The 14011-nt window shown below is 35.7% G+C and overlaps 1 protein-coding gene across 1 annotated transcript in view; it reads left to right on the forward strand.

Annotated features, from left to right (window-relative positions):
• Positions 1-14011, forward strand: part of STPG2 (sperm tail PG-rich repeat containing 2) — a 197525-nt gene that overhangs the window by 30062 nt on the left and 153452 nt on the right. Inside the window, exons 5-6 of the mRNA XM_027837377.1 lie at positions 3654-3766; positions 9225-9336. Of these exons, the coding sequence (XP_027693178.1) occupies positions 3654-3766; positions 9225-9336 (225 nt within the window). The remainder of the gene's footprint in view (positions 1-3653; positions 3767-9224; positions 9337-14011) is intronic.

A 14011-nucleotide genomic window follows, 5' to 3' on the forward strand; every position in this document is an offset into this window, starting at 1 on the left:
ATTCTACCTCCTATGAGACTGCAAAGATGACAAAAGAAAAATATGACTAATGTTGTATGGGTTGTATGAACACAGGTACTGAATACTATGTTGGATGAACTGTGAATTGATCCAGCCATTTTGGAAAGACAACTGTGTCCAGAAAATTACATTAAGGAATGGCTCAACAAAATGTAATGGAATACTTTATGCCATAAAACAAGATGAAATGGACAATTTCAGAGGCAACTGGGAAGACTTATATGAACTAAGTGATACAGAGTGGAGAGAGCACAACTAGGAGAACAATTTATACAATGTTATAGAGAAAAACAACTTTGAACGACTTTAGAACTCTAATCAATGCAGTTCAAAAGTTCAAAAGAATTAAGATGAAAGACACTACTCATTTATTGACTGAGAAATCATGAACTTAAGATGCAGAGAGAAACATGCATTTTCAGATGCGACCAATGAAGTTTGTTTTGTGAGACTTATGCAGCAATCTATTAGAAGCTTTCATTCATTCATTCATTCATCTATTAAAATTGCTCGAAGGGGAGGGTAAGAGAAATTATTATTTTTTAAAAAGAATATTCCTATGTTATACCACATTTATTTCAATACAGTTTATTGCTGTGCAGTAGTATTGCTCTTAATTAAAACTCAGGCACTGGATCACATTGTCAAAGAGGAATGGTGAAAAAATCTATTCTATTGTGCTACAAAAAGATAAGTATTTCAGTGCATTGTTTAAATCAACTATTGATATTGCTGTTATCAGTAGTGAATGGAAAATATTGAATATTTTAAAAAGTATTAAAATAATGTGCCAGTTGCACATTGTTTAAAGTGGATACCATTTATATTTTTACAATCATTGTATTGCTAAGACATAGGCTGTATAAAAAAACAATTAAAAAGGGATGTAAAGTAGGGGAGAAGAGGAAGTTCCTAGTAATTGGCCCTTATTGGTAAACTTGAAGGCTTTTACTGGAAAGGAAGGTGGCAGAGGTGGGATGTGAGACTTGAGAATATCTTATAGGGAATACAACAGAGAATCAATTAGGGAGGAATAAACGGAGTGCCTTGCTATAGTGAGGACTCAGTTTGTAGTAAATCCTGTCAGGGGGACCACATAACTTCTTTTAGTATCATTCAGCAGCACGTGAGTAGGAGCAGAGGAGAAGCATGATGGGAATAATCTATAGATGGGGCAGCTTCAGTTTAAGTATTAGAATTCAATTCAGTTTCATTTAGCAAACATATCTTGAAAGCCTGTCATGTACCAGGCATCATGCTAGATATTGAACTTTAAAATGTTATCTGCTGAATATGTTTATGTGGTAGAAGCAGTCTTGGATCAGAGGATAAGTTCAAGAGCATCTAATGAATCAGATGCTAAATTTTCATTCAGTTTAATTTGTAAATAAATGCTGTACATTAACATTTATTGTCACATAAGGAATTTTTATTTAAAACTTTGAGCTTATTTTTTTGTTTGTTTGTTTGTATCAGCCTAGAGAAATATCCCAAATCTGCATTTCATTGGATGAGTTTAAAGTTTGGAATGCCATCTGAGTGCTGATACTGAAATATTTACCAAAGATAACATTTAAAGAATTAAGTACATGTTGCCACACTGAAAAGCAGCCTATTAGTTCCTGAATTAATTTACTCTGGGACTTTGAATTCTTCACACAAAATCTGTTTCCAAGCCTAATTATCCATACTATAGGAAATATAGCATCTTCTTCATTCATTTTATTGTCAACAGGAGTAGCTATTAGTAATTCTTCAAATTATATTAATTGTTCACTTAAAATAATGCAACCCCTTGCTGAGCTTGCTTTAATTAAATCACTTTATTTGCTAATGACTTACCAAGTTGACAGTGACCTTGAAGCTGATATTGACAACATTTCTTGACATAAAGAAATTGGTGATTTAGAGTTATTAAGAATGCATCAATTTATTTTTCATTTTACGTTAGGATTTTTAAAAGGCCTTAATGTCATTATAGATAAGATATTTTACTTTTGAAAAATATGGGCTAATGAGTTAAGCAGGAGTAAATTTATTTTGTTTTCAATTCATTATGTTTTAAGATTGTTTAAAAAGAGGAATTGTTTTGTGCACATGTATTGGGCTTGAAAATTATTAAGATTATTAAAATCTTGATCTCACCATCAAGAGAGCAGACATATAATTTGGCTTCCTTCTATCTTTCTTTGTAGCATGTGGAGGCTTCTGGCACATTGGTTCCTTGAAAGTTTCCTATGGCTAAAAACAATCTTTTGTAGCAAGTTACTTTGATAAAGACTTTATTTCAAAGATATGTAAGGAACTGATTCAAATGTATAAGAAGAGCCATTCTCCAACTGATAAGTGGTCAAGTGATATAAATTTCTTCTAGGGAAGAAATCAAAGATGTCTTTAGTCAAAAAAAATCTTCCAAATTACTAATAATTAGAGAAAAGTAAAATGTAAAAGCTACTCTGAAGTTCTACCTCACACTTTATCACACTGCCAAAGATGTCAAAAGAGGAAAATGTCAAATGTCGTGAAGGGTTTTGGGAAAGAGGTACTCTACTTTTGATGGAGCTGTGAATTGGTTCAGTCATTCTGAAAAGCAATTTGAAATTATACCCCCCAAATTACTACATTATGCATTTCCTTTGACTCCAAAATACTAAGCTGATGCCCCAAAGAGATTAAAGAAATGGGAGAAGGTCCTATGTGTATGGAATATTCATAACAACCCTTTTTGTGGGGGCAAAAATACTGGAAACCAAGGAGGTACCCATCAATTAGAGAAATGTAAATAACTAATAGTATATGAATGTATTGGGATACCTTCATGCTGTTAAGAGATCATTAAAGAGATGGTTTCAGAGAATCCTGGAAAGACTCATATGAATTGATACAGAATGAAGTGACTATAAGGAGAAAAATTTATACGATGACAGCATTGCAAAACCAAACAATTTTGAAAGACTCTGAAAGAACAATGATCAATCATGATTCCAGAGGCCTGATCATAAAGAATACTGGCCACCTCCTGACAGATATGTTAGAAAAATATGCAGAATAAGACATATATTTTTGGATCTGGCCAACATAGGAATTTATTTTGCTTGACTGTGAATGTTTATTATAAAGGCATTATTTTTTCTCCTTTTGGTGGGGGAAGGGAGGTAGGAGAGAGAAAAAATAAATGCTTGATACTTGAAAAAAATGGAATGAAAAATATTTCTTGAATTAAGTTAAGCAAACAAAAAGGAAAGTTAGCAGTTTCAAAATAGCTCGGTGATTAGTATTCAACTCAAAAGCAGAGCTCATAAGCCATTACCAGTGTTTACTTTTACTAAACTAACCAGATCACACATTAGTTCAAAGCAAAAGGTGCTTAATCAAACAGCATAGAAAATTAAGCATATTAAAATTAAGAAAGATCTCCTGAATAAATATGCAGTTAGTTAGAAAACAAATATTTGTTAAGTACTGACTGTGTGCTAGGTATTAGGAAAATAAACCTCTAATTGAAATGTAAAATAATTTTGAATTTTAAAGAATTGATACTTACTCATATTTAATATTTAATTTTCTGCTGACTGAGGTGAAAGAAAGGCTTTACCTATGTATGATTGAACAGTCTTTATTTTATGTTTTAGGATGCTTCTGATTCAACTTTGAAATACAAAGGAGTACATTTTGGCAACCAGTCAGGAAGACAAGATTTACCAGTACTAGAAGGGCCTGGGCCTGGGGACTATGATATACTTCAGTAAGTAAACTAGAGCAATAACTTCAGCTTAGCTTTTTATTATAGAATGCCAGTAATCTAGCTCCTTGGTTGTTCAGTTATGAAACAAATCATGGAAGTCAAATTATTCATGACGGGTAAATAGAGCCCTTTTAAGAATAAAATGAGAGAACTTAAAAGATCTATTTTTGATCATTAGAAGAGCATTAGAAATGGGAATTAAAAAAATGTAAAATTACATTTGGTTGTGTAATGCAGAGATTGAATGGTGTTAAATTTGATACTCTGGGAAATAACACATTAAAGGAATTATTAAAAGAGTACTTGGACTTTGGGATTGCTGAAAAATTGCATAGAATCTTCACTTTCCCTCCAGTCATTCATTTACATTCCATGTTAGAAGTGGATAACATCATGTTTTAGAGGAATTCAATTTATTAGCTACTCTCCTTTTGTCAGACAGACTTGTCCTAGGTTGTACAGTTGGTTGTAGCAGAGCAAGCCTTAGTTAAAACAAAGGTCACAATCAAGAATAAATTAAGAATAAAGGTAAAGATAAGAGGTTTATACTATGTGTATTATAACAGTTCTAACCTGGCCTATTAAAAAAAGCTGTTGACTTGGGGACATGTGAAATGGGTAAAATTAAAAGCATTGACTCTGGTGATTGTATTTCTTAGAAGAATTTTACTGATATAAAGTAGTTTCAAAAACAAGAGGAACAGAAGAGCCCGGTAACCATCTCAGTAAGCAGATACTTGAATGCATTTTCTTGGGGAGAGTGGAAGAGCAAGGGAATATGAATTTATTCAGTGCCTACATGTGCCAGACACTGTGTTAAGTGCTTTACACATATCTCATTTGAGCCTCACTACAACTCTGGGAGGTAGGTGCTATTGTAACCCCCATTTTACAATTTAGGAAAATGAGGCAAACAGGGGTTAAGTGACTTGCCCAGGGTCACACAGCCACTAAGTGTCTGAGGCTGGAATTGAATTTAAGGCTTTCTGACTCCAGACTCAGTGCTCTGTCCACTTTGCTGCCTAGCTGAAGACATGGAAGCTAAGAGCAGGAGGGCTTTAGGATATGTTAGTCTGTGAAGCAAAGAAGGATGAAAGATTGTAAGTAGGCAAGCAGCTCTGAAGCCTGAAGACCTCTGTTCCTGGCCTGCCTCTGATTCTGACTGACCCTGGGCAAGTCATTTAGTCACTTAGTGCTTTAGGGGGTTTTCTAAGACTATAACTTTTAATTCTTAGCTATCACAAAAAGTGCTGCTATAAATATTTTGGAGTATATGGGGATTTTTTTTCCTTATAGATGGCTTCCTTGAGGTATAAATCTAGCAATGGAGTCTCTGGTTCAAAGAGTATGGACATTTTAGTCACTGTATTTGCAGAGTTCCAAATTGTTTTCCAAAATGGTTTTTTCATTCCACAGCTTCACTAATAATGTTATCATTTTTGCCAACTTATAGAGTATGAAGTGAAACCTGAGAGTTGTTTTAATTCGCATTTCTCTTATTATTAGTGATTTGGAGCATTTTTTCCCATGGTTGTGAATACTTTGCAGTTTTTTTGAGAACTGTTTATTAATATTCCTTAATCATTTATTTATGGAGAATAATTATTTGTCTTCTGTATATTTATTGTTTATATATTTTAAATACCAAGTCCTTATCAGAAAAATTTGGTACACAGATTTTTGTGTCACCTTTACTAAGCTGTTGACTTGTTTTTCACGATTTTCTTGCATCACTCTCATTTCTCTTTCCAATTTTTCGTCTACCTCTCTTACTTCATTTTCAAAATCCTTTTTGAGCTCTTCCATGGCCTGGGACCAATTCATATTTTTCTTGGAGGCTTTGGATGTAAGAGCTTGGACTTTGTTGTCTTCTTCTGAGTGTGTGTTTTGATCTTCCTTTTCACCAAAGAAAGTTTCTATAGTCAGAGGTTTTTTTTTTTCCATTTGCTCATTTTCCCAGCCTATTACTTTACTTTTTAATTCTTTGTTAAGGTAGAGCTCTGCTTCCAGTGTGGAGGGCAAATTATCCCAAGCTTCAAGTGCAGCTGTTTTCAGAGATACTTCTGGGGACCTGTAAGTTTTCAGTTCTTCCAAGGTGGTATGATCTAAGGACAGGTGTTTACTGCTCTCCTGGCCTGTGTTGTGGTCTGTGAGCGACCACAAACACTCTTTTCTGCCCTGGAACTGTGAAGAAGGTCTCCCCTCCACTGCTGCTGCAGCTCTGCTATGTTAGTGCTCCTCCTCGCCCTGGGACTGCTACCCAGGACTGTGAGGGAGATCTGAGTATGGCAAAGCAACAGAGTCCTGCCTCAGAGCTGGCAGAAAGACCCCAGTAATCTTCTAACCAGTTGTTTGACCCCCTTACTGGCTGAGAGCTCCAGAAGCAGCAGATGCTGCTTCCGCTGCTGATTCAGTCACTTACTAGGCCTGCTTCTGGTTTATTGGGGCTGGGCCTGCACTCGACTGGGGCTCCACTCACACCCAGGTACAACAGACTTTCCTGATGACTTTCTAAGTTGTCTTTGGTGTCTGTGGGCTGAGAGGTATGGAAACTGCCACTGCTGCCAGTGATTCAGTTGCCTTGAGGCCTACTCCAGGTTTGCTGGGGTGTGGGCTGTGCTGGTGTGGCCTGTGTTGGACTGCGCTCCTCTTTCACCTTGGTCCAACAGACCTTTCCTGCTGACCTTCCAAGTTGTCTTAGTCTTCTTGTAGGTTCTGCTGCTCTAGAATTTGTTTAGTGTAATTTTTTTTTTTCGTGAAGCAATCACGATTAAGTGACTTGCCCAGGGTCACACAGCTACTGTGTCAAGTATCTGAGGTCGGATTTGAACTCAGGTCTTCCTGACTCCAAGGCCTGAGCTCTATCCACTACGCCACCTAGCTGCCCCTTAGTGTCATTTTTTAAAAGTATTTGGAGGGGTTTGGGGGAGAGCTCAGGCGAGTTCCTGCCTTTCCTCCGCTATCTTGACTCCATCACAAAACAACTTTTCCTACTGTTATATTGATAAAGTAAGCTAGCCTGATGGATAGTTTAGTTCTGTGTATGTAGGTCCTTGAAATATTAAAGAAGAAAAAGCCTTAGAGAAAGGCCTTTGGATGCTCTCAGAAAAACCTTGAAAGACTTACATGAACTGATACAAAGTGAAATGAGCAGAACCAGGAGAACATTGTATGTAATAACAACATTATTGTATGATGATCAATTGTGAATGGCTTGGCTATTCTCAGTAATACAGTGATCCAAGACAAATATGAAGGACTTACGATAAAAAAATGCAATCTCCGGAGAAAGAACTGATGAAGTCTGAGTGCAAATCAAAGCATAGCTTTTTTAAACTGTATTTTTCTTGTTGTTTTTTTTTTTGAGGGTGGAGTGTCTGTATTTTCTTTTACAAGTATTATGAAAATATGTTTTGCATGACTGCCCATGTATAACCTATATCAAATTGTCTGCCTTCTTAATGAGAGAGGAAGTGAGGGAGGGAGAGGATTTGGAACTCAAAAATTTTAATGAATTTAATTTGGGGAAATGAATTTAATTGGGGAAAATAAAATATTAAATTAAAAAAGAGAAAGGCCTTTGTCATGTTGGGTAGAATCTTTATGGGAGATTTATGGAAGGACATGAAAAGAAAGAGTGGATTGATCATGATATGCACTGGTGGAAGTAGTGTCCTCAACAATGAAATCATATATATATTGAAGTCTTATGGTAAGCTTGAATTTCAATTTGACCAAACAATTTTCTAACTTTCTCCAACAATGTTCTACAGGCTGGGAGTGAGAGGGCAGGAACTGAATCACATTGTGTTGTGGTGAAAGGTTTACTTTGGAAACTCAGGTTTGGGTCATGGATTTAACATTATGTTTGTGATCGTTGGCAGCTCACTTCACTTTCTTAAGCCTCCATCTCCTCTTCTGAAAAACTAAACTAATTGTGTGCACCATTTGCCTCGGAGATGTTGTGGTTAAACTTGATTAACTTTAAAGAACTATATTCATAGGGGTTATTATTAATTTAGGGCATAAGAGAGGCCAATGTTGAAATGGTTAACTTTCACTTACAGGGCAGAGACATGTAAAGTCAGAAGGTAAATGAGGTATACATGATTTCGTTGTTGAGAACATAAAGAATCAAGGACCAGCCATCACAATGAGAGAGAAGACTAGTTTCAGTAGGGATGGAGGGGCAGTTTAGGTGTTAGTGTAGCTTACTTCTCCCATAGTCATTCCAAGGGATGTGCTTAACAACAAGCTCTCAGAGAAAAAAGACAAAAAACCCTCTACTGATGACACACTTTTAAATTTAACCTGCATTATCAACATTTTTTCCATAATTTCTTAAGTTTAAACAAACAACAAAACTAAATTAAGCCCTGATTGTAGTGTTTGTCAATTTTCATGGTGTAAATGCTCGTACTGAAAATTTAACAATCAGCTCTCCTAAGGCTGTTAGTCCTGGTTCCCACACATCCCTGACATTATCTCTCTTATCCAAAGATCATTGTGGTTGGCCATTAGGTGATGACCTTTTTTTTTTTTTTTTTTTTGGCCACAGAAATTCACAAAAAACTTGTCTACTACAGTGTGATTTGCACTGGATAAAAGAAATCATGGATGCTTTAAGTGCTGAATTAAGTATCTATGAACTAATTCGGTCATTATTATTATTTAACAATTGTATTTGAGAAAGGTGCCAGGTATCATAAATTAGGATTAATTATCTTGGCCAAGTGGATATACCAGTTAAATGAAAAACAGAACAAAACAAGAGAATGGGAAAGATGAGAAATTTTCTCTTCAAGAAAATTCGAAATATTAAAGGAAAGGTTCATGCAAAAATGGCATGAAAAAAGACAGAAATGTAGGGATCTTAACAGAAATAGAAGAGATTAAGAAGGGTCATTTTGGACTTCAGTGCCTAGCTTTGGAGTTTTAAATCTGGGGTGTTATAAAGTCTTAATACAGTTTTAACTACATACAGAAATGTAAAATAAATAAGCTCTAGTTCTCATAAGCTTTTAATTTCATACAGGATGTAAAATTTCTTCTAGTGGCCCAATGATTCCATTTCTTTTCTTTTTAGAGTGATCATTAGAATACTTTAAGAACCTGCACATTGCTGTCTTCCTGTTTTAATTATCTTTTTGAGTTATGATGTCTAGAAGAAAAAAAAATCTGGGGCCAATCTTCTAATGTTGAGATAATTAGAAAAAAATTCTAACAATGTATGTAGAGTTCTGAATTGAGGAAATTCCCCCAACAAATTAGAATTGTAACAAGGGACAAAATGAGTTCTCCAAATTTATAATGTAACAGTCTACCATTTCTTGATTCTCTTACTATTACATAGTTGTTGGCAACACATATTGGCATTATATTTAGAAGATACTCCAGTTATTTAGATGTTCATATGTTGAAAATTAAAAACTCATTGATCTTTCTTTAAACTCTCAAGGGAAAGTACACTGCATTATGAGAATGTTAATATCAAGAAAGAAGATAAACTAAAGAGTTGTCCTTTTCTCCCACGTTATCATGAGGTAATAGTACTGCAGGAAGAAAAAAAGGTAAGCTGAAAACATGAGCCATATGCTAGTATTTTAAAATAATTCATCATAGGGTTAAAACACAGGTGTTTAGAGATTGTAGGCACAAAATAGAGAAAACTGGTTCTATTTAAAATTAAGACAGGGAAAAAAACTTTTGTGAATTAAAAAACAAAACCTAACTACATATACATTGAGAATTTTCTCTTATATTGAAATTGCTTCTTTTGCCTTCCCACAGATTAGGTTACAGCAGATCATTTCATTAAAAAAAAAAGATGAGCTTTTAGTTCTTGTTTAGAGAAATATTAGGATAATATTATTCAAATGCTACTTATAAAATAGTATGGCCAGCCGCAAAAGAGATAAACAGTTACTATTTTCTCAGTACCAGTGTAATTTACTGAATAGGCTTATGTTAAAAAATACATTCAGAAAAAAATCCCAACCCAAAATGAAAAACTTTAATTATACACTAATAGAATTTATTTTATATTTGATCTCCTTTTTAAATTCAACTGAGTAGAAAACATTGAAGTAAAAGTTCCTCCTTTTAGCTTTTGTTAGATAATTTTTTCTCTTTAGAAATTTTAATGTAAAATTAGAAAAAATAACTATCTGGGTGGAAGTAGTAATAGTGGGAAGGACAGAGGAAAAGGCAGGACTGGAGGAACTGTGGCTGGTCCTTTTAAGGTAATTATTATTCTGTCTATACTATTATATAGTCTACATTACTCTTAGAATGATTATGGTAGGTAATGATTGTATGCTTTATAATTGCTGATTGGCTTCAAATTTGAAGACCAGTGAATTACAAGGAAGAGAATTGCAATTGATAATTAATTAGGTACAATTTCATACAATAGGTACAGTTCTATATATTAATGTTAGTACATTTTATTTCATATTCATTTAAGAACTGAAAGGCAAAAATTAAAATTCCTTGTTGATTATTTTTGTATTATAACCATCATCTCATAGTTTGAAAATTTAAAGCTGAAATGTGTATTTTTTATGGTGTATGGAAAATCATTAATTTATATCATATACTTAACCCTTATTAGTTCTCCATCAGGAGCCTCATCCATGACATTCTCTCTGGATCTGATGCCTCATTTGGCTGAGTGCCCCTGAAGGCCTTTTCTTTTTCACTGTCCTTTAGAAGCAAATATGGTAAACTACCCCACACAATGCAGTCCGTCAATATGATCCTAATCAACTAGTTACTTTCTACATGTGGAAAACCTGGAAAAAAGAATCAGGACATAAGTGGTTAAATATTTTGACACGTGTGGGGTTGGGGTAAGGTAGGGGAAAACTTCTGTAGACCCTGGGTTGCCTGCTTGGGAGTTCTTTTTGTGCAAGAAGTACAAGCTGGAGATCAAAGAGGAGTTTGCTCCTTGTTAACTCTTAACTTCGAAGCACACTTGATTTCACAGAGTCGTAGGGTATTAATAGTTGAAGCCATTGGTTTAAACCCCTATGTGATCTTTTGGTTTAAACCTCTATATGATCTATGAGTCCTCTCCACACAGTCTAGACAGGTGGACACCTCACTTCCCTTAAGGACTACTATTGATGGGAAAACTCATCAAATTACCCATTTTTAATAGGTCTGATTAATTAGGAAAGTCTTCCTTTTAGTGAGCTGGAATCTACTATCTTATGTTTAACTTTCACCTTTTGTTCCTTTTCTGCCCACTGGAGTTCAACAGCATGCATCTCATCCTTCTTTAAATAACTCTTTAATTATTTCAAAACCAATATAATATTTTCCCCTTAATATTTCTTTTTCCTGGTTTCTTCAGCCTCTTATAATTTCTAAACCTTTCTTGCCTTTTTCTGGTTTGTCATCACAGTACTCAATATGTGGTTTGACCTGAGTGGAATATCTTATTTTGGACACAGTGGTACTTAATACAGGTTAGTCTAGGGTTCTTTGGGTTTTAGGTTTTTGGCTTTCATGTCATCCTCAGATCTTCTGTTTCCGTTCCTTGTATAGATCAATTAACATGTCTTGCTGATTCTAACTAATCAGGAATGATCTGCCTCTGGCTTCCTTCAAGTCTCAAATTCCACCTTCTGAAAGGGGCTTTTCCTAGTGCCCCTGTATGTATCTTGTGTATACATAGTCATTTGCATGTTGTCTCCCTTATTAGAATGTGAGCTCTTTGAGGGTAAGGATTGCTTTCCTTTGTGAGCATTTAATCAGTGCTTATGGACATCATAATATTCCCTCTCCATTACCTTTCCACTTGTATGAATACCATTCTAGTATCTTTACTTCATACCTCAGCTATTGCAATAGCCCCTAATTGGTTTCCTGATTTCTATTCCAATCCATCATTAACATAGTCACCAAAAATAATATTCCCAAAGCATAAGTCTAACCATGTCACTCTTTTACTTACCACATTCCAGTGACTACCTATTACCCTTTAGATTCAATATAAACATCTCTGTATGGCATTCAAAACTCCTTAGGTTCTTTCCTAACTTTCCAGGGTTCTTATACATTATCCCTCTCCACAAACTCTCTGGTTCAGCCAGAATGGCCCGCCTGCTGCTCCTCAAACAATATTGCATTTTCCATTTCCATGCCTTTACAATGCTTATCCTTATGCCTGGAATTCTCTCCTTCTTCACCTTTGCCTCTTGGAATCAGTGGTTTCTTCTGTTACTCAACTCAAGTGCCATCTTCTACATGAACCCTTTCCTGATCCACTTGTTGCTAGTGCTCTCCCTTCTGAAGCTGTCTTGTATTCATTATGTGTGTGTGTGTGTGTGTGTGTGTGTGTGTGTGTGTGTGTGTGTGGACATGCTCTCTTCTGTCTCTATTACAGACAATGGCTATCTCATTTATAACCCTAAGGCCAGTACCTGGTACATGGAATACTTGGTGATTGATTGATTGATGCACTCTGTGCTCTAACCAAACTGTATTTTACTTGCTACTTCCTGAACTGTAGGTATTTCTTCTGTTTCCCATGCTTGGAATGTATTTTCACCTCTGCCTATGAGAATCCCTAACTTCTTTCCAAGAGTCAGCTCATGTGCTAACCTCTGTAGAAAGCCTTTTCAAATCTCTGTAGTTAATGTTCTTTCCCTTCTCAAATAATCATGTATCAATTTAACTGTATTTTCTCCCCCACCTCCTGGTAGGGGAGTAGTAAGTAGTAAATCCTTTGTATCCTCTGGTCCTTGAACAGTGCCTTCCAGTTAGCAGGTGCAAATAATAAATGCTTGTTAAATTGAAAGAGGCTATTTAAACTGAGCTTTGAGTGATGGGAAGGATTTTGATAGATAAAGATGGTAAGAGGATATTCTAAATGGAAAGGATAGCAAAAGCAAGGACTTTGGAGGTAGGAAAACTCAGAGCATGTTAATAGAAAAGTTACCATCCCAGTTATATTGGAATGTAAAGTTATGTATAGGGGAGTAATCAGAGGTATATGAAGGTTAGAGCATGAGGGCTTTGAATACCAAGGCCTAGAACAGGATACTTTAGTATTTCAGTGGTTTGAGTTTCTCTGACACTTAGTGTCTGTATAGTCATGGAAAAGTTCTTTGAGCCTCAGTCTCCTTATCTGTAAAATGGGAATTATAATTCTTGGAATACTAACCACATAGGTTAGTAATGAAACTCCAATGAGAAAATGCATCCATAGCACTTTACAAACTGGAAAGTGCTTTGTAAATGTCCACTATTGGAGATATCTAGGTGGCCCAGAGAGAGTGGGTAGAGTGCTGGAGTCAGGGTGACCTGAGTTCGAATCCGGCCTCAGACATATACTGGATGTATGACTCTGGGCAAGTCACTAAACTTCTGTTTTAATCCACTGGAGAAGGAAATGACAAACCACTTCAATATCTTTGCTAAGAAAACCTCATGGACAGCATTGGTGTGTTATGTGGTCCCTGGGGTCGGGAAGAATCAGACACGACTGAACAATCATTGTTATTAAGTGTAAGATCCAAGACGTGACTCCAAGTTGTCCAACTCTGTGTTTGATAGTGAAAATGTGCCAGAAGATGCTTTTAATTTTAATGAAGTCGGCTATCTTCATTAACACTCTCATATCTCTGTAGTGTATTTTAAACATTTTGTATCAGAGTGCCTTGATTGTACAAAGCGGTAGCTTCTTAAGAATGCAACCAAGTGCTATAGGAAGATTTCACTAGATGGCACCAGTACTTTGGGTTACTATCGAAAGATGTAATGCTTTGTTCATTTATTCTCTTATGTTTATTAGAACCAGTGGTTTTAAATGAGGCAAGTTTTGATAGTTTCACTTGTAAATTGCTTAAGTATTTGGAGCAATTTTGATTAATGGACAGTGTTTGGAGTTGTTTAAACATTTTGTTAAAGTTTGTAGATCTTTTCTAGTTGTAGATCCTTTTATTTTATTTATTTTTAACATATTTTACTCATACAAACAAGAGAATCATTGTGAAGTAGAGGACTGAGAGCCGACCTCCGAGCCAAGATGGTGCAGGTGTACATCCCACCTTGGACACACCCTGGCTGTGAGAACTGGAGTCAGTTATTTAACTCCTTGTGTTTCAGGCAACTCTCTTAGACTACAATTTGCAGAAGAGGAGCCAATTTGTTTTGACAGAGGGAGCTTCCTCAACAGGGAGATCCCTAAAGCCACTGAGTTCATAGATCCAGCTGCCATGTCTGTCCTGTCCTTGG

The sequence above is a fragment of the Vombatus ursinus genome, unplaced genomic scaffold (genome assembly GCF_900497805.2).
Source record: "Vombatus ursinus unplaced genomic scaffold, bare-nosed wombat genome assembly UNPS02014821.1, whole genome shotgun sequence".
Lineage (NCBI taxonomy): Eukaryota > Metazoa > Chordata > Mammalia > Diprotodontia > Vombatidae > Vombatus > Vombatus ursinus.